This window comes from Platalea leucorodia (assembly GCF_965183815.1).
Source record: "Platalea leucorodia genome assembly, chromosome: 27".
Taxonomy (NCBI): Eukaryota; Metazoa; Chordata; class Aves; order Pelecaniformes; family Threskiornithidae; genus Platalea; species Platalea leucorodia.
In genome coordinates, this window is record NC_138849.1 from 961,952 (window position 1) to 983,365 (window position 21,414).

General features: G+C 45.6%; 1 protein-coding gene across 1 annotated transcript in view; it reads right to left on the reverse strand.

Annotated features, from left to right (window-relative positions):
* Window positions 1-6,649: 6,649 nt before the first annotated feature.
* Window positions 6,650-21,414, reverse strand: part of LOC309600990 (E3 ubiquitin-protein ligase RBBP6-like) — a gene marked incomplete at both ends in the record, with an annotated part of 43,810 nt that continues 29,045 nt past the window's right edge. Inside the window, 5 exon segments of the mRNA XM_082333727.1 lie at window positions 6,650-7,054; window positions 7,056-7,214; window positions 7,217-8,009; window positions 8,011-8,223; window positions 9,354-9,730. Coding sequence (XP_082189853.1) covers window positions 6,650-7,054; window positions 7,056-7,214; window positions 7,217-8,009; window positions 8,011-8,223; window positions 9,354-9,730 — 1,947 coding nt within the window.

Below are 21,414 nucleotides of genomic sequence, written 5' to 3' on the forward strand. Positions count from 1 at the left end.
GTTACAGTCCTCCTGTTCAAAACCCAACGGGAAGCTGCCTTGGCTTGGGGGCGGCCTTTGTGGCTCACAGAGAGGTGATGAGCGCATGGCAGAAGCTTTCGCTCCTGGCGTCAGCGCTGGGCTTTAGCACCAGGCTGGATGGGCATTTGCCCCACAGAGCACAGCGACCTACCGCTCCGCTCTGCCAGCTCTCCCCAGGGAAGAGCCATCACCCACCCCCTGGGCAATGCGCTGGCGCTTCCCCCGGCACCCCAGCTCTGCCCCGAGGGAACGGGCTTTTCTTCCCCCCCCCCGGCGGCACCGTCCCTTCCCAAACCAGCTCCCCTGGGCACTGGGGTCATTGCACACCGACCGCACGGCCTCCACCACCTGGGGCAGCTTCTCTCTCATTGCAGGTGCTGGAAGAGAAACGGAGAGGTGTGCATTGAGGCAGAGCCCCGACGTCAGAAGGGATCCCTTGAAGCTTCCAAGTTTTTCGCACAGCAACAGGACAGAAAAGCAGGGCCTGACTCTGACTTCACAGGAGGCAGCAGCATGGCCGGAGTGACTCCATTTCTAGAGCCACAGTTATTTTGTAGGGACTGAGAGCTATGGTAATACAGTAACAAAGAGGACAAGAGAAAGAGCGTGGGTACAAGCATCTGCTGTGCACACCAGCCCACCCACCAGGCTGCCCATGTTACTGAGCTTGGAGCATCATCCCTGGTGTGCCACCATTTCTAAGTACTGGGGGAGAGCTCGAGCATGGTGTACTTGGTGTGCCTGCAACGGAGGGGCGGGGGGCTGGTATTGCCTTACACAGTATCCCCGTCCTGTGCCCCCCAGGACAGACCTGGCAGAGGGAGCAGAGATGGGGTGATGACCTAGTAACGAGTCCCATCAGTATCTCTCTGGCTCAGAATTTAGCAGGCCAGTCCCACTAGGGAAGCCAGGTTCCCCCAGGCCGCTGGTGGGTCCCATGCCCAGCTCCCTGCCTGCTGACACCATGGCATCCACGTCCCTGCATGACCCAATATGAAGTTTGGCCCAGGACTGGTGAATTCCGGGGTTTCCTGCCGTTACGCACCAGACAATTGTGCTACTGGCCTGTATTTATTTCTATGCCGTTATTCTGTATTTAACTTTCGACCCCTGAAGCTGTCGGTCGGGACTCTGTCATCATACCTCAAACCCATACCCTGGTGGGGCTGCCGCAGGCCCTTGCAGGAGCGCTGGGGCAGTGGGCTTGGGGGTGTGGGCGGGTGTGTAGTTTCTGTTCTTCTGGGGACTGGAGGGCACTGGGCTGCTCCCGCACCAGCTGGCTGGCTGAGTTGGACAGCCATGGAGTTCGGCGTGGAAGTGGGCGTGTCGAGCGGTTGTCGAGGTTGGTAGGGGCCAGTCCCCTCTCAGTGCTCCATGGCAGGCGGGCCTTTTTCCCAGGCACAGGTGATGGCTGCTGGTGTCGGGTCTGGGTCTCAGAGGTGCTGGGGCGAGTGGTCTGGCTTTCCGTGTATGACGGGCAGCTGCAGAGAGGCGCCTGCGAAGAGAGGAGGCTGCTGAGGTCCTGCTGTGCTGCTGGGCAGGCACAAGGCTACAGGGCAGCTCTGGGCATGCTGTGGGGTGCGGGCACCCGGCTGCATGTGGGAGTGGTGTGCACGGAGGACTCTGTGCATAAAATGGGGTGCCCTGCACCCCTCGGCTGGGGCTATGCTCACCTGACCATGGCTCATCTCCTTTTGGCCCTGACCATCCTGACCTGCCTGCTCTGCATATGCCGGGATGAAGACCTGACCCCGACTGATCGAGGCGGCCAAAGCTGGGCACGGCGCTGCAGGGCCAGGAGAGCCTCCTCTTCTCCTTTCTCAGCATGCCTGGCAGAGACCAGCACTCGGCTCCCCTGCCCATCCCAGACCAGACAAGTTGACAGCCTCGGCACTCTCTTTGGTGAGATGCTCTACAGCATCTCTTCACAATACCTGTCCAAAGAGATACGTAGACCTACAGAGATAATAATCCCTGCCTGTGCTGAGAACACGCATGCTGGCAGTGTTTGGGTGCAGATGGGAGAGACTGTCTCTCTCCAAAGCAAGGCCGAGAGCTGGGAAGGTTCGTCACCACGGTCTGAGGTGCTGGGCCACCGTGGCCGAAGTGAACATCTGGGATTTACAGCATCACCTAACAGGGTAACTTCTCCTGGTAGGGAGATGTCACTATTGTGCTTCACACTTTCTATGGAAATGTCATCTCTCCTTGGTTTTCTTCCTGACATTGCTCTGCCTATGTCTATTGTTGCGGCAGAGTCACTTTTAACTAATACCTGCAAAACTAAGAATGGGTTTCAGAAGAGCACCCATGAATCGAGAGGCCAGCTAAGACATGTTACAGCAGAAATTTCAGTAGGGTTTGGACAGTAACTAACTGGGCACTCCAGAATACCCTAGCTCTAAATGCTTCGTGGCTTATAGCAGCCATCTAATACAGATGTTTGCCCTTCCCGCCCTCAACAACTCACTCTTTTCTCTTCCTCCGCAGCCAGATCACACAACACAACACCATTCCAAACAGCACGGAGCCCAAGATTGCCATGGCCCCTTCTATTCAGTACTTTTGGAAACCTTTATGATCAGTAGCATTTGTGTTTCTCTTGCCATCCACACCTGGAAGATCAATTCTGTACATTAGCTTGTCCTGCACACCACTGTAATCTCACAGGAGGTCTGACATTGCTGAGAAATGTTCTGTCTCACTTGGTTAGCATCTCTGAACCAGTGAGCATCCTGGGGCTGCAACGGTTCTTTGGTTTCTAGTAGAAGCAAAGGAAACGCCCAAAGCCGTTGCAAACCAATGCACTCTTTTGTCATTGTGAAAAATTTTCCTTCTGTGTCCAGTCCGAATCTCCTCAGGAGTAACTTGTACCCATTACCCTCATCTTTTCCATGTGACTCCTTGTAAAAACTCCATCGTCTTTGTAGCCATCCTTTAAATACTCGGACATAGTGATAAGGTCTCCCCTAAGCCTTCTTTTTTCAAGGCTAAACAAACAGAGGTCTCTCAGCCTTTCCTCATCTGGCAGACTTCCCAGTCCTTGGATCATCTTGGTGGCCCTTCTGTGGACCCTCTCCAGCCTGTCCACGTCTTTTTTGTACAGCGGGGACCAAAAGTAAACACAGTATTCCAGGTGTGGCCTGACAAGCGCTGAGAAGAGAGGGATAATGACTTCTTTATCTCTGCTGGTGATGCTGTTGTTGATGCAACCCAGCATCCCGTTGGCTTGCTTTGCCGCAGCAGCACGCTGTCCGCTCATATTGAGGTTGTCCACCAGGACCCCCAGGTCCCTTTCTACAGAGCTGCTCCCCCGCCGGGTAGATCCCAGCCTGTGCTGCACTCCTGGATTATGTTTTCCCAGGTGCAAGGCCTTACATTTGTCTTGGTTGAACTTCATAAAGTTCTTGCTAGCCCACTCTTCCAGCCTATCCAGGTTTGCCTGCAGGGTGGCTCTCCCTTCCGAAGCGTCCACTTCCCCACTCAGTTTGGTATGCTTGGCAGCTTCATCAGGGTACACTTGATCCCATCATTCGTACCAATTATGAAGATAGGAAACAGCGCTGGGCCCAATATCGATCCCTGGGGGACCCCACTTGTGACAGGTTGCCAGTTTGAAAAGGAGCTATTTACCACCACCCTCTGGGTGCAGCCTGTCAGTCACTTCCCCGCCCACTGCACAAACCACTTGTCTGGGCCGTAACGCATCAGATTCTCTAGATGGAGGCTGTGGGAAACCGTAACAAAAGCCATGGAGAAATCCAGGTAGACAATGTCCACTGCTTGCCCCGCATCAACCGAGCAGGTTACTTTGTTGTAGAAGGCAATCAGGTTTTTCAAGCACGGTTTGCCCTCGGTGAATCTTTGCTGGCTTCTCCCAGTCATGTGCATCGTTTGACTTGTCATAGCCCCCATAACTTTCCCAGGGACTGCAGTAAGACTGAGGGGCCTATAATTTCCTGGATCCTCCTTTAAGTCCTTCTTGTAGAAGGAGGTGACATTAGCCTTCTTCCAGTCTTCTGAGATGTCCCCGGTCTCCATGACTTCTCAAAGATCATGGGGAGCGGCCTCACAACGACGTCAGCCGTCTCACTTAAAACCCTCGAGTGGATATTTTCATAATTAAAAAAAACTTGTATAAGGCAATTGCAGGTTAGTAATGCTTTGATGAATTTCACTGCCTACCACATTACTTTTTATCCAGGACCTTCTTCTGACTTTTCTAACACGTCATTATCTCTGACAACATCAGCGGCTAACCATGTAACTGAACAAAGATAAATTGGCAAGGTTCTTCAGTTGTTCCCTTTTCTTTATTTCATGTTAATAAAAAGCAGCTGGAAGGTGTTACCCTTTATTTCCTCATCCCAGTGCTTCTTCTGACTCCGTGTGCAAACTCCATTACATGGGAAGGGTAACAGACGCACACGGTGGACTGAACTGCAAGCTCTTGCAACCGTATTCTGGGCACTTTCACATGTGGCAGTGAAGCGCCCACAGTCCACAAAACAAGAGGAAAACCACAACACACTTCTCTAAAACAAAACTAGAGACAGAGAGCCTCAGCACCCAATACAGAGGAAGCTGTCCTCTAGGCAGTCCAGGTACTTGTTGGATGACATATGAGCTGCTGTATTGTTCTTCCAAGAAATGTCTGGGGAGTTAAATTATACCCCAAAGAACTGGGTTCTGTTGACCAGAAGCTTGCTTATGTGACCCAAATACTGCTTTTTTGGCCTTATCTTCTTGGTTTGGAGGTCGGTAGCAGATGCCTATTGTAAGATCCCCCTTGGAGACAGACCCCCCCCCCCGACCTTGATCCAGCGGCATTTGAAAGGGCTTCCACAATCGCTGTAGTTGACTTTTATACATTCAAGGTTCTCCTTAACATAGAGCGCAGCTACTCCTCTTCTTCCCTGCCTGTTGTTACGAAACAGCCTATAGCTATCCGTTATGATTCTCCAGTCATGTGAATTGTCCCACCATGTTTCAGTTATTCCTATGACTTTCTGATGGAGCATGGAGCTCCATGTTCCTCCTGTTTTGTCCTCAGGCTGCGTGCATTGTGTACATACACTCGAGGTGGCTGGTCTTCTGGTTCTCCCTCTTTGTCTCTCAAAAGGCACAAAAGAGAACACGCACGCAAATCTACCGTGATCCCAGTCCCTTGGTTTCCAGCAGAGCATTTTGGATGGCCTTCAATTTTTCCATCACTGTAAATAGCTCTTATCAGAAAATTAAAATAGAAGCTTTTCAGATATCTAGATTGGTCAAGAAGGAAAAAACCCACACAAATAAAGGAAATCGCATAATTCTCAGACTATTCCCAGTAAAGATTTTGGGACATGGACAACTGGCTGCAGCTTCCCCCTTTTTGCTTGAGGAAAACTGTCTTCACTGACCTCACGACCAGGGGCAGAGGTACAGGGAGAATAACGGGAGATGTGTTTTGAAACTGTATTTCTGAGACCCTTCCTATAATAGCAATGCTAATGTATTTTATGTTTCTTTACTAAGTAGACATGGACTAATAATAATTCTTCCATTAGCTTTCACATTTCAGACATAATAATAAGAAATTCTGACATCTGTCTTAAAATTATCAAGCTAGCTAAATTTACGTTTTCTAGGTTTCCTGTGATTGTTCAAAGTAGTTTAGAGAAGCCGCCTGCCTTTCTCGTGGGCTTTCTTCTTCTGCCCAACTCTTCTGCCGAACCCCACTTTCAATGGACGGGTTAGTTCTGTATCACGGCACTGCCATCTCAAAATATGAATAAAGCAGGTTCTATTTCAAAAACACAAACATCCTGGTGATCAGCATCATTACGAGAGGAAACACAGATTACAGGGCATCTTCAAGTGCATTTGTCAATGTTTGCTGGCAAATGACAACAGCTTTCTAAACAAACGAACAATGTTGAAATGTGACAGCTTCACATACAATGTTATTTTAAAATAGTGCCAGCTGTCAGGAGTGGCTCTATGTTTGGGGCCCTATACTACCTTCTGCAATACAAACCCAAGTCCACTTGGCACAGGAAAAAAGTGCACCTCTCGTTCAGAAGGCCGAAAGTCCTACCGCTCTTTGCAAAATTAAACCCGTGGATGTTATTTTTCATACGTGTCAGCTACCAGCAAGCTTTTACTGGTGGCTGTTTTCTGTCACTAGGCTTTGCTCTGCTGATGTTCAGCTATCACTGAAAAGCTCATCACACCGGGTAGTTTACTGAAAACGTTTTATTGTAATCAAGAAGTGACATAAAAAGGCTGCAATGTATTCTGCAAATCATTCTGCTGATATTTTATAACTGATACCAGCTGCTTCTGCCAGGGAATTAAAAAAAAAAATTCAACTGTGAAAATTTTCGGCACAGAAAACTCCAGCCAAACTAATTAACGGTGGTTAAAAATAAGATGCCCCAGCAACGCCTTTCATGTTACGTGGTCACAACTCACAATTCTGTACAAAATGTTCGCTTTTTAAAGCTCCGATGTAAAAATCAAACAATCCAGCGGCAATATTTTAAGTGTAACACAGGGTTTTTCATGTCATCATTTGCAATGCTTGAACTCGTTCATATTTTAACAAAGTTTAATACAGATGACTTGGGAATTAAGTCTTTTTGCATTATCTGTCATTCTGTGTCGGGACAGATTGCACTTTTTGGTCATCTTTCTCCTCATCTTTGCTCTTCTTCGATTTGTTCTTCTTGTGTTTGTGTTTGTGGCTCTTTTCCAATTCTGTTTCATTTCCAATGTGTTTCTTATGCTTCTTGGGTTTCTCCTGCTTCTTGTCCTTCTTCTTCTCTTTTTTCTTGTTCCTTTTCTTGCTGTCTTGCCTCTCTCCTGAGCTGGCACTGCTCCTGTGGCCTCCAGTCTGACTCTCAGAAGGTCTCTGGCTACGGCTGCGCCTAACACTGGGACTGCTTTGCCTTTGACTTCGCCTTGCTTCAGGCCGGTCAGCTGCAGCAGGTGCTGCTGTACCCTCTTTCACCTTATCAACAGCCTTTTCCTTTGGGTCGTCATCATTTTTTTCCTGCCGCTTCCTCACCTTTTGCAGATACCTTACTCTCACTGTCACTTTCATTGCAGTCTGGTGCAAACGCAGCCTCATCGGTCTCTCGCGTTCGATCAGAAGAGAGCGGCGAGGAGCTGCTTACCTGAGGCTTAGGCTGGGCAACACTTTTATTGTTTTTTGTCCGGTCACGGTCTCTTTCTCATTTTTTACATCTGGCGATTCCTCTCTCCGAGGTGCTTTATTACCACCTGGCTCTTTCTCTTCATTGCTCTTTACTTCTGGTACGTGCTTCTCTTTCTCTTCTCCTGCATTTTTATCTAGAGGTTTGGGTTCCTCCAATGTACGCTTGGAATCGTGAGCAGCTTTGTGATCAGACTGCTGCCGCTCAGGCGGAGGGCTGCAGCTGCTCCTGTTGGCGTCTCCAGTGCGCTTTTCGGACAGCTCTGCTCGGTCGTCTCTCGGCTTACTCTTCTGGACTGACGTAGATTCTCTGTTTTGAGAACGGGACTCTCTTCTCCTTGCTAATTCACTCTTTTCATCTCTACGCTTGGAACCAGAATAATCTCTGTCGCCATCACGGTCAGAATTTTTGTCTTGGTTAGGAGTAAAGTCTTTAGCAGCGGATCCATGGCCAGTATCAGGCTTCTCTGAAAATCTGCCGTCTTCAGAAGATTGGGAAATACTTTTTCCATCTCCTTGCTCGGTTGCACGTTCTGAGGGGTCTTTTTCTTGCTGAACACTGCTCTTTCTCTTCTCAGAGGTGTCTTTGCCTGACAAAGAATGATCCCGGTCTTTGGTTTTTCCTTTTTCATTTGACATCGAACTTTTTGAACTTTTTGCGTCATGCTGGGAGCTTTCATAACTCACCTCTTTTGTAGTTTTCTGTCTTTCCTTCAAAGGCTCCGTCTCTTTTTCACTCGGTTTTACAGGGTTTGGTGGCTTAGCACTCCCATTTTGTATAACATTAGTAGTTTGCTGGCACCTGGGTAGATTGAATGTCTTCCTCTTCAGACTCAAAGTCATCCTTATCCCACTTTGATTGAGGGGCCTGGATCATAATAACGATGTCTTCCTCAGGGGCTGTGATATCATTATTATACTCCTCCATGGTCTTAATGACAGTTCGTTTTGTGTCTGGCTTTTCTTCAGTCTTTCTAACGGGGCTTCCTCCAGTAGAACTAGTGCTAAGAGGAAAAAAGCTGATATTAATCATGGGTGAGATATACGCACCGCCATCTTTTGTAACAGTTTAGAAAGCAGCTTTTGGTTCCATTCTAAATCTTCCATACTTTTTCAAAAGATGTTCAATTAAGGGAACAGACGAGAGAAAGGATGAGTTCACGAGCTAAGACTATGAGCAATCAATTAATTTAGTACCTTCCTACTCTACATTTAATTAACAAAGACTCAAGATTATCAGACTGGGGACTGTCTGACCTGGTAATTCCTTCATGTCCTGCTTCTACCAATGGTAGTTAAATTAGGTATACATTCTTGTTTCAACATCTAAGCAAGTGATTAGGGAGAGGTATAAACAACCAACGTTTTATTCTCACATCCCAGTGTTCTTCTTCAGAAAAAAATGCACATTTAAAAACTTTTTATAATATCAAGACACTATCTTAAGTCTCCAGGGACATCTTAAATGGTTTGAGTTTGCGTTGTCCTGCTGCTTTAGATGCTGAAATGTACGTAATAACAGCTTCACACCAGATCCCTTTTCTCCTTTTCACATGTCACACGATGGAATAGGGAAGAGAGATGTCCAAGGTAAGTGCCAAAAAACAGTTGGCACTGAGCTGGAAGCAGTGTAGCTGTGTCAACACGGCACTGTGCTCAAAGCTCAAATCAGTACAAGATATTGGCAACCAAGCTGCTATTTCTGCAAGGTATCGTTTCATCTCGTACTGACAAAAGTAGATCATTACAGCACCTTGCAATTTTTAACAGGCAAAATATTGCATGTCTGTTATCCTTGCCTTTAGCAGCAAGCTGGATCTGAAGGGACTCCTCAAAGAGTCAACACATAATGAATAAGAAGGGGGGGAAAGTCCCAGAAGTAAGGGTCAAACACGTCATCAATGAATTAACCTTATGAGCTGTCTGGGCAGTACAGACTGCTTGTTTTCTTTCACAAAATTTGATTTTGACCCAAGTAGAGCTTAACAGGAAAGATCACAGATTATTCACTCATTTAGCACAGGTTTAGCTGTTCCTTTCATTAGGAACTTTCATTAGTCACCATAAAGACTTTTACATTTGTTTGCGGGGGGGAGGGAGGAAAGAAAGAATAGGAAAAGAAAAGATGAGGTACCTGGTGCAATGTACCAGAGTTGCACTAGATCCATCAGCTGCCGTTCCTTTGCTTCTCACTTTTCCCTTTGCTTTTTCTTGCTTAACTTTGCTGCTGTTCGGCTCAAGTTTCTCAACAGGTTCTTTTGCAGGTAGCACATTTTCTCCACTCACCACCTTTTTGCCAGTTTCTTGGTTAAGTTTAATCTTTTTGGCGGGGTTGTTAAGAAAAGCAGGTTTATCCTTTTCTGGAGTTTGCTCTCCTTTTTCACCATCAGGCTCAGTCTTCCCCTTTGGTGGTCTTTTTGAGTCAGCAGCTTCTGGTTTAGAGGCCTTTAGGGAAGTCGCTTCATGTTCTTCAGCAACCTTGTCATCTACTTTTCTTTTTCTTTGTTCAGGTTTTGCACCCCCTTTCATATCATGTGGAGGAACTTCTCTGTATATGTTAAAATACTCCCTTCCTCCTTCCCCTCGAGGTACGGTCCGTGTAGTGGGAGAGTGGCCTCTAAATACTGGAGACCTTGATCGTGAACGGTATCTTCTTAACCTTGAATGTGATAACCCCGTGACCTTGACCTAGAACGATATTTATGACTCTTCCCTTTGCTTCCTCTTGAATACCGTGGGGATCGTGAGCAGGAATGAGAATGGGAACGACTAAAGGATCGAGAGTAGGAGCGAGAGCGGGAAGAACCTGATCTTGACTTGGAGTAGGTGTATGAACTTCTCGAGTAAGATGAAGCAGTACAGGGAGACGTGGACCTTAAAAAAAAAAAAAACAACACAAAACACAAAAAAGTGAAGATAATGCAAAACAGTCACTCTCCCCAGTTTTTTTCCTCCCAAATTTGGTTTGGGTTTCTTTTCCTCTCCACAGGCTAATGCCAAAGCTTCTTTCAGCTGCTGACATACTGCTACTGCAAACTGAAGAACATGATCATAAGTAAAAGTTTCCGCTTACGAGACAGAACAGCTGCTGCATTGTTAGTGTACCAACATACAGGAAGGGGAAGCCTATTTCCACTCACTTCTATGACATTAACTACCACAGCTATTGATTGATCTAAGGCGGGGTATACTGGCCTCTACTGGTACATGAATGCACACATTTCTCACGACTCAACAACTACATGCAGTGCAAATATTTTTTGTTGCAGTAAGATGCAAAAAGTGCAAGTCTTAATGGCTAGAGTGCAGTATCAAACATTAAGAAAACCCACGATTTAGCCTGAAGACGGTAAAGCTCAATTTTAAAATGCCAGCTTAGTCTCTTCATCTTCACTACTAGTTTGGCAATTTGTACAGGATGCAAAAGACTTGTACTGCAATCTTACACCCAGGACTATTTAATCAACACTTCTAGCCAGATGCCTTAGCAAAATTTTGCACATACCTCTAGCTCTAACCAAGGATAGTGACCACATTTCAAGAAAAATCATATCTAAAAGCTTCTCAACTCAGCCTCCAGTAATATGGCTCAATGCCATTACTCTAGGGAAGATACCGACAGCATTACTAACAGAGAGCTATTCAGACTCCCGCCCAAGGGATTTTGGGGGAGGGAAAACATCAGCTACCCTGAGTTTTGTCTTCGCAAGTTTTTCTTGTATTATTTTTTAAAGAACATTATTCCACATATGTTCATTCCTCCTCTCAAAGTCCTTCACCAATTTAAGATTTCCTTAAAACAAGACTGATCTTTTAATTCCTAAGAAAAATTCAACAATGCCAGCAAAACGCTAGTGAAAGCCACCAGTTTGCAGTCCCGCTCAAAATCTGCGTATCCACAGGAGATAAGCGAAAGAGGAAATTAAGACAATTTCTCTCACATATCTCTCTCTTCTGAAGTGCTTTGAGGCAATGGTTACCATCAGAAGAGGGAGACGCAGAAAATCCAGCAACTACACCTATTCAGTTTCTAGCCCCTTGCGGCTGCCAGGAGGTGAAGGAGGTCATTGCAGAGAAGCTTTGGGAAAAGAGACGCCTGTTCCTTCAAAACTGCTGCCAAATTATAACTATCAGTCAACTGTAATCTCGGCCACAGTGGGGCGAGGAACCTACATAGGAAACTCCTGTCGCTGCTGATCCCTTGACTCATCCAATCCATCTGACGATGGAGAGGTGGAGTCGAACTCCTCCTGATGCTTCTAGACAAGCCGCTTCTCCATTATGGATGCGTAAAACAGTTACCTGGAAAACGAACGCCTACGCTCCTTTTGAATCGTCTTATATTCCATCAGTTCTTTACCAAAATCCTTTGTAAACTCATCACATTTGGACTTTTTCTTCTCCCTGTTAAAAGAAGTTTGACCTTTATTACAAGGATAGTTTGACCTTTCTTACAAAAAGACATCAAGAAACAAACCCTGGCCGATAGGAGAAAATGTGTACTGCATGCAAATGCAAAAGGTGAACATCCTAGTTAAGCAAAGCCAGTTTAGAATGCCTACAAGTTTCAGGGAAAGATTTAGAATGACATTTGTCTGGGTTTAGTTTTGCATGGTTACCACCTGCAATGAAAAAGAACACTGCCAAAAACACCATGTCATTTTTTGCTTATGTCAGATGCACTTTAGTGTAACTGCAGTCCGACATACTATCGCAAGAGATACAAAAATGAAAACCAACGCAACTTCATTGAGCCAAATATTTACTCCTCTTTAGGTCTCTGTTTTTCTCTGTAAAACTCCTCCCTAGGTAAAGGAGGTGCTTGTGTCGTTGGGATGGTATTTGAAGGAGCCGTTGGTCCTGCTGTTGGTACCCAAGCTGGCGACCTGTTGGCAGGAGCTGGGGGATATCCTGGAGGGGGGGCAGTGCACCCAGCAGCTGGAGGCTGACCAGGCGGAAACTGAGGAGGCAACTGGGGCGGTGGTACCCGCGGTGGGAGAGGAACCGCATGGGGTGGTGGAGGGTGCAAGGGAGGTGGAGGCACAGGCACAAAGATGGATATTGATGGTGGTAGTGCTGTGGCCTGAGTCCTTTGGGTACGTTCGCTAGGCAGGCGTCCCCGATTTGAACTTCTAAAGAAACCCAAAAAACATGTGTCACTGTTTGTTACACTCTGCCCCAATTTTAAAGAGGAAAGCAAACGAAGCGGGAGCACGGTGGTGAGCACTTCTTGTTCTCAACTTAAGCATTTCTCTCCCTGCTGTCTCTTCATTTCAGACTGCCCTCATTTCTTGATCCTCAGACTCGCCTTCCACATCCCCAGCCCCAACGGTTCCCTCAGTCTTCTCTCCTTATACTCAGCTTTGCTCCTGTGGATGGAGGCTGCCCATGCTTAAAAGAGACTCCCATCTCCCCTGTGCCAAGTGCCCACCGCTCCTCTGCCACTCCTTGATATGGTCAATACTTCACACTTCTGATCTTCAAAGCACTGCACAAGTATTAACTCATCTTCTCTCAAACTTCTTTTACGTTTTTCCACATAAGCCTCCTACGTTGTTGTCTCATGAGGATGTGTTTGGCCTGGTTTTGTCCCCGAATTGTTATTTTCTTGCTTACTGAATTTGAGATTTTAGACAATCTGTGGGATGGATCCTGGGATTTGGTTTTATTTATCCTTAAGATGTTATAAAGACAATGCACCCTTACGATCTATCTATAACAAATATATACCAAAAGGAAGGACTAACTTGACACTGCAATAATAGAGAAAACAGACTCCTCTCTCTCTCCAACTGAGAGAAAGCAGCTTGGCTATTCGAGAGGACTAAATTGAAGACATTCAAAATTGTCATAAAGTAACACAAAACAGCGTTGACTTTTCCAATAATTTGCTCAATCAGTATCAACTAAGTTGGTAAAAAAGAATGTTGGAGGCTGATTTCTATGGGGAAATCAATTTCTCCAGCCCTATTCAGCCAGTAATCAAAAGGGTGGCTTTCCACCTCACCCTTTAATGATATTTCATTTTTATATGCAATCATGGTTTCCTCAAAAAGTGTTCATTTTCCAGACTCCTCTTCTCAATCATCTGCTGGAGTTTTCTTTTAAATACACTTACTGCAAGCACAGATCCCCTTTGTTAAAGCCAATTCAACTGAAGCCATTTAAAAATGAATTACCACTTGTATTCTCCACAACTGTCTGTGCACATTTATTTCATGCTAAATCAGCTGTTGTATAAGTTATGTGTTATGCCCTCGTGTAACAGGTTACAAGTAGGAATATATTGAATTTCTGTAGCATGCTTACAGCTCCCAGCCTGGTCTGCCAGCTGCTGAGCGAACTGTGCTGGCTCTCCTGGGATGACCTTTTGGCGTGGAGAGAGGAAAAAGAAAAAAAATCCCATTCAGTTTATCTGAAGATAATTTCTGAAAAGAAATTCTCAAGTTATAGTTGCTTACCAGTTGTGTGTATTGAGGGTCCTTGGGGGCCCAGAAGACTTGGTAACGCCGGTTGTCTTACTACAGGAACCCGACAGCCCTTGTGAATAAATACAAACAGTTGGAAAAGAAGCTCTGCTAAAATACAAGCAGCACTGCATATGTTGAAATAAAATATACCTTCTCTTCCACCAAACTGCTGATTGACTGAAAGGAAGATTTAGAAAGCCCAGCAGCACCCACCAGAGCAGCAGGAGGTAGAACAGTATCGGCATCACTACAAAAAAAAAAAACCCCAAATTTATATTATTCAAACAGTGTTTTGAGGTGCTACTTGAAATACAAAGTCCAAAGTGAGAAAAGGATGACTATTGTAAATGAGAAAAAATAATGTCCAGATTTCCAAATGGGAAGATGGCCGATTCCAAATGAAGCACTGACGAGAAGTCTGTTTGGACTAGTGGCATTTAAGGAGAAATAGAACAGAATAGACTAGACTATTTCAGTTGGAAGGGACCCACAACAATCATCTGCTCTGACTGCCTGACCAATTCAGGGCTGGCCAAGTTAAAGCATGGTATTAAGGGCATTGTCCAAATCCCTCTCCAACACTGACAGGCTTGGGGCACCGACCCCCTCTCCAGGAAGCCCGTTCCAGGGTTTGAACAACCTCTCAGTAAAGAAATGCTTCCTCATGTCCAGTCTAAGCCCCCCGGCACAGCTTTGAACCATTCCCACACGTCCTATCACTGGATCCCACCAAGAAGGGATCAGCACCTCCCTCTCCACGTCCCCTCCGCAGGAAGCTGCAGAGCGCAATGAGGTGGCCTCTCCGCCTCCTCTTCTCCAAACTGGACAAAGGCAGAGTCCTCAGCCGCTCCTCAGAGGACATTCCTCCCAGCCCTTTCACCAGCTCTGTTGCCCTCCTCTGGACGCACTCAAGGACCTTCACCTCCTTCTTCAATTGTGGGGCCCAGAACTGCACACCGTGTTCAAGGGGAGGCCGCAGCAACGCTGAATACAGCAGGATAATAACCTCTTTTCACTGGCTGCTTCCCCTGCCTTTGATGCATCCCAGGATGCAGTTTGCCCTCTTGGCTGCCAGGGCTCACCGGAAAAATACTTTATTAAGCTGGCTGCACATGAAAGGATTGACGTACGTATAGCCCAGACACTGACTCTCAGTTGTAAAAGATGCAAGAACTGAAATTCTCTTGGGAAACGTTTATGTGCTGGCTCAGAGGATGCCTTAGAGGTTCTTTTGACTTGTGACCATTGTAGTCAACGGTACAGCTGCGCCTGACCGTCTTCTGGACAGAGTGGCTCTTTGCATTCCAGGCATAAAAGTGAAAGGACAGAAGCCCTCAACAACAGTACAGATTTTCCATGTATTTTCATACGACTTCACTGGGTTGCCAACTAGGACTTTGTTGGTAAATGTTTGTGAAGACTTCAAATTTACAGTGTTTCAATGTTTATTATCCAAATCTGCGTGCGGCGCTGACTACACGGCATTACTGCGAATGACTCTGGCTTATAATACTGATGATAGAAATACTGTAGAAAAAAGTAATGTGAAAACACCTGGTCAGTTTTACCTCTCACTGGGCTTTCTCACTTTTCACGAAACGATTATTTCCTCAGTACTAAAGAGAAATGAATGCACTCCAGAAGCTTTGACATAACCAAATGCTTACTTTAGGAATTGCTAGCCACTTATACTCAAAGGGCTCCTGGGGAAAAAAGTTCCTCTTTCAGGGTAAACGCGTACTGAATGACTGATAAGAGAAGCAAACCAAAATACTTCGGAGAAAATTCTTGCATGAGGCACGCTTCCAAATTATTAAAGTGTCCTCATTCAAAGTAAAAACCAAACCCAGAACGGCCACAGTTCTCTGGAACTGTCACTAATGATATAGAAATCGCTAGCTGAGAAGCTCAAGAGAAACAATCTAACTTCAGCACCTTGGTGCCTTTTATATTTGTGTTGATCTACAGATTTCCCTACCGAAAAGGTCCACCTGGCTTTTCAGCAGGGGCCAACGATGACAAAGCAGCAACAGAAGGAGAAGTCAGAGAAGCCAGTGGACTCATGAGCGGATCCCGCTGGCTGGAAATTGTTGGCCAGAGCAGAGGCTGCAGGTTGCGGGCTGTTGTTTGTCTCAGGAGTGGTGGTGGAGGTGGTGGCGGTGGCAGCTGCTGCTGTTGCTGCTGAATCTGCTTATGGAGCCCTTTTGTGTAGCCAGTCCCATTTCTGAAGTTGTTCACAGCCTAGAGGCAGGAAAGCATTTTCAAAAAGTTACCGTGAAACTTCAGTAGACAGACGAACAAAAGCCTGCACGGAGTAAAATTCCTTGTGTATTCCTGTAAATGGCATCAGTCCTAAAATAAAGCAACATACAGATGTATGAACACATCACATTGAACACTGATATTCATGACTGGCAACTCAGAGTAGCTGTATTTAAAGTAGTCCAGTGTTAGCACTGAATTTGAAAGTGAGACAAGCCTGTTAAACAAAAGGGTGACCTGAATTTGCCAGATTGTCTCTAAAGAGTTGTAAGCTTCTGTCACAACAGATAACGTATTTGAAAAGTAAATTGAGCCTTACTCAATTTAGCCTTGCTTAAGGAGAGGTAAATGAATATCTTCTTCCCTTTCAGCTTTTGAAAAATAGACTTTTTCTTACCAACAGTTTACGTAAAAGTCATCGTGTTACCTGGCGTAGGGACTTGTTGGCGACTAAAGCGTCAGGAGAAACGTCTGTTTGATGACATGTGGGGCATCTATGTTCCTCAGAGTCCAGTGATGCTGTTCTAATACCCGTGAATCATCAGAATCATCAAAATAGCTTTTAGCCAAACTAAGGAGTATTTTTGGGTTCTAATCAGTTATAAACACAAGTGTGTGGTTAATGGGTGAATATGGTCTTGAATTGAGAGCATGGAGCTATAAATGTTCAGCAGTGTAAAAAATTTCCAATATGCAGCAAATAACTACACAGTTTGATATTGCACTCTTGTAACATCTGAAGATGTAGAGGAGGCTGTGCCTTGATGTTCCAACTGACCTTTCCACTGGCTAGTGCAGTGAGAAGTCACTAACCTCAAGGTTAATGAAGAAAACACATTTCAACACATCAGGAGGTTTGAGTTCTGAAGGTTTTAACCAACTCTCCGTGGAGAAGAAGGTGGATTAAATGCCTGACTATCCGTTTGTTGCAGACGACACCAAATCACCAGAGTTGGCTATATAATTTTGTGTGAGAGAAAGGGCTGTGGACAAACTAAATGCAGTCAATATCTAATTCTGGAATCACCTGCACAATCACGCACTCTTCTCATACTCGTCCTTCCGTATTGTGCTGGTTTGGGCTGGGATAGAGTTAATTTTCTTCATAGTAGCTAGTGGGGGGCTATGGTTTGGATTTGTGCTGGAAACAGGGTTGGTAACACAGGGATGGTTTCCTTATTGCTGAGAGGTGCTTACACAGAGTCAAGGCCTTTTCTGCTTCTCACACCGCCCCGCCAGCGAGGAGGCCGGGGGGGGGCAGAAGAAGTGTGAAGGAGACACAGCCGGGACAGCTGACCCCAGCTGAGCCAAGGGCTATCCCACACCGTATGGCGTCATGCGCAGCATAGAGAGCTGGGGGAAGAAGAAGGAAGGGGGGGATGTTGGGAGTGATGGCGTTTGTCTTCCCAGGTAATGGTTACGCGTGATGGAGCCCTGCTGTCCTGGGGATGGCTGAACACCTCCCTGCCCTTGGGAAGGAGGGAATGAATTCCTTGCTTTGCTTTGCTTTGCTTGTGCGCGTGGCTTTTGCTTTACCTGTTAAGCTGTCTTTATCTCAACTCACCAGCTTTCTCACTTTTACCCTTCCGATTCTCTCCCCATCCCTCTGCAGGGGAGCGAGCGGCTGGGTGGTGCTTAGTTGCCAGCTGGAGTTAAACCACGACACGCATGTAAACAGATTTAACAGGATACATAAAAAGGGGAAAAAGTGTTCTGCCTTTTTTTTCCTTTGTACAAGGAGAGTCCTTTCCTAGTCAGGCTGACTTCAGTCTTAAATCAAACTGGTAACAAAGTAATGCCGTTATCTCCTATTTCTGCTTTCAGAAGATCAGTTTGATGTTTGGGATTAACAAACCTGGGAGTAACACTTACATTCGTCACAGTAACTGTTTCTACAGCAGGGAATAACCACGGCATCAGTCATTGTATCTTTACAAAGGAGACACAGCAGCTCCTCTGGAACGGGATCATGGGAGGAGGAGGGGGAGGACGTCCCCTCGGGTGAAAAGGGTGGCTTTTCCTTCTTGCCTCTGGCATAAGCTTCCCTGGAGGGGGGTGGGGAAGGAAAAAGAAAAAAGTGAAAGACGAGGAAAGGAAAACTTTTCCAAGCGTAGGATTTTATCAAAGGAAGACAAGAGATGGAATTCTCCTCGCTCCACACTAGCCTTTGAAGACGCAGGCATCTCGTTTAAACTGCTTTTCTGTAGCCACAACACCAGAAGAGGGAGGGGGGAACAATTTTCCTTCTGCAGGATCAACTTCATTGGATCAACTAAGAAATTAGCTCCGACTACAACAATAATGTTTTGACAGCTAGAAATTGGGTGAAATGAATCCCACCTCTCCTTTGCCAGGGAGTAAAGGTAAATTGCAGGCTCAGGATGAAGTGAGTCTCCGAGTAATTACATTTTATAAATAAGGGCAGTCTCTCTTCCAGCTTCTACAAAAGGAGATCCACGACAGAAAAGCAGAAGCGCTACCAAGTGCATTTCATAACAGCCCCTCTTGTCAGCCCACGGCAGGATTTTCTGAGTTTAGAGCAACAGGGAAACTTCAGCCTGTTTCACACGTGAGCTTGGATAGAAGTCAGAGGGGGAGGAAATCTCAGTCCAACGGCGATGGGTTAAATTTCGCAAGAAGCCTTTGAAACACAAACCAGCAGCAAAACGAGCTTTCAGAGAGAACAACTCCCACTGTCACCACTCCTGAAATATTTTGCAGAAATACAGATTCTTAGCACAACACAAGTTTAACCAGCTTCCAGGGCCATGAGCAGTAGGGCCACCCTATTTTAATCTTAGAAAGTATCACAGATTTTAAGGTTCAGATACAACGACAACGCTTCCTCCCCGGCAGTTACAGAGGCTGGCCGATTTGGTTGCGTGGCCACTCAGACATTTACGCACAGTTTCTCTCATTCGCTTTTGGGTCAGTCCAATGAATTCCCTATTTACGCAGTAATAGTTGGTATGGCATACTTCCCAGTGTTGGTCAGCATAGCACCCTTTGTATTGGGATCTTTCACCTCCTTCAGGAAACTCCGTGGAATTCCCGTGCTCCTTTTAATTCTGGGAACAGACTCAACATTTTTGCCCTGTTAAGAAAAGAAAGGCAAACATAGCTCATCTTAAGACCCACACTTAAAATGACATTTCCATGATTATTCTAAGCAGCAAAAGCCTTTAATCCTCCCCTTTTACTTAACAGAAGGGTGGCTTGACTAAAATACTTATTTTCCTAAATTAATATAGCCAGGGTGTGCCAAGGCTTGAGCAGTGTTTTGAACGCCATCGACACTCTTTGGCTTAACTTCAGGTTCCTTAAGGGTGAAATATCCCTTAGCCTGCCCTCCACTCCGAAGGGATACAAACCCGCCCCTGCTCCAAAGCGCAATTCCCAGGGCGAGCTCAGTTCAGTGCTCTGAACCAGGCACTGGGGAACTTATATTCACCATCTGTATATGAAGGTTCAGTTCATACCTCATGCATATACAGTCAGGGACCAATGTCAAATGGCATGCATACTCACTCACCCAGAGGCTTGTGTCATTAAAACAGGCAAATATTCAGCGGGGGGGTCAACAGAAACAGCTTGGGTTTATACGAAATACTAAAAGCTGTGAACTGTCATTAAAAAGAGTCTGAACCAGAAACATTTCGAATAATATTGAAATATATAGAAATATGCATGAAAGTTCACAGAGAAAGATCTATGGACATATTTAATGTCTATGACCTGGAAAAAAATAAGATTTTACATTTACAACTCCAGGTTTCCCTTGAATTTTGAAGGGCTTTGCAACATTGCCATACAACCTCTATACTTCACCCCAAGAGAAACAATTCTGAAGACGAGCAGTCATGTAGTTGTTAGGTAACTGCCAAGGTAAAACAATTAAACCCCAAGTAACACCAGAAGTCCCCCTCAATCTTATCCCATTTGTTGGGCACTTCTTTATATAGTGGCCAGGTTGTCCGCAACGAAAGCAGGTATATGATGGGGGAAGCGGACCCAAGGGTTTCTTCACGTAACTAAAAGGTTTTCAGGAAAAAAAGAAGAAGGTACGCGTGTGTCTCTCTTGTTAAAACAAACATCTCTACGATTTTTCCATAATCTTCAAAGAACAGATTGGACGTTATCAACACTTACTTGATTGGATGATACTCATGGCAGGACTGTGTCATCATAGCTTTTATTTTATCTTCTTCAGAAGCACTGGCCTCAGCCAGATTGGCAGTCTGTTCAACAGGCAATTATTTGACACACACATTAGAAACACATTTCAGCCCACACGGCCAAAGACACCACCACTCCCCCGATCCTGCAAAGAGCAGCACAACGCGGGCTGAGGTTGCATGAAAACAGCCGCTGATAGAAAACAGAGCCGTGCTGAAGATGCTCTGGGGAGTCCTTACGCCACTGCAGGGGGTTTGTGGGCCTGGGAACCTACCTGAAAAGAGCCGCCTTGGGCACTCCAAACCTTGGGCTCTCTTTGTACCTCACACAAAGACTCCTGTAACCAATCCAATGTGCTTCCAAGTGGACTGAAGCTCTGCGTAGGAAAAATTATCCTACCCAGCAATTTTAAACTGATTTTTAAGCCCCAGACTATTTGAAGCAGAAGACAGCCACTGGAAATTTAATTGAGAAAGATGCAGGCAAGTACCATTATTTACCTTTCGCAGCAGTAAAAGGACACACAAGAGTCAGGGAAGTTGGTTTTGCTGGCTGAAATTCAGCTTCAGACACAGAAGCATTAAAAGGAATCAAGGTTTTTGTAATCCCTCAGCAAGACAAAAGATTCTTGTCAGTGGAAATTTGACCACGATGTGCTGTAGGCAGTCCCAGCTGCACGTCCCGTCCCCCCCCCCTCCCCTTCATATTCAGTGATTTAACTGCAGCAAGCAAAACCTGCCGGTTTTTCCAGTTGACTGTGTCCTTTTAACATACAAATCATAATAGAAACCTTATCCAGAATTACTGAAGGTAGCTAATTTTTATTAAGTCGTGTTTGCTCAAATGTTTTTATTACACACCAGCCCAGATACAAGCAGGGCCTGAGGGAGTGACTGTAAATGATCTGGACCTTCAAGCACCGATCATGCAGATCAACCGCTCCTGCTTTTGTTTTTAGATGCATTCACTCACAAAAGCAACCAACCAGGTTCAACATTCTATTAAATGGTTGTTTCATATACACAGTTTTTTCTCAACAGTCACATAATGCAGATCGACATCTATGAAATCATTAACGTTTACAGAAAACTTTACAGATACTTGACTCGTTTGTTTGAACCCAAACAGTTTACAAAACACACCCAAAACCCACAAAACCTTACTAGGAATAGACCAAAATTCTAACATAGCATTTCATACATAGGAATAATAAAACAGAAACCTGCTAACACATTGCCTCCATGCTAAGCCAGTCTGCACTGAAGAGGTCAGAGCAAGTAACAGTTT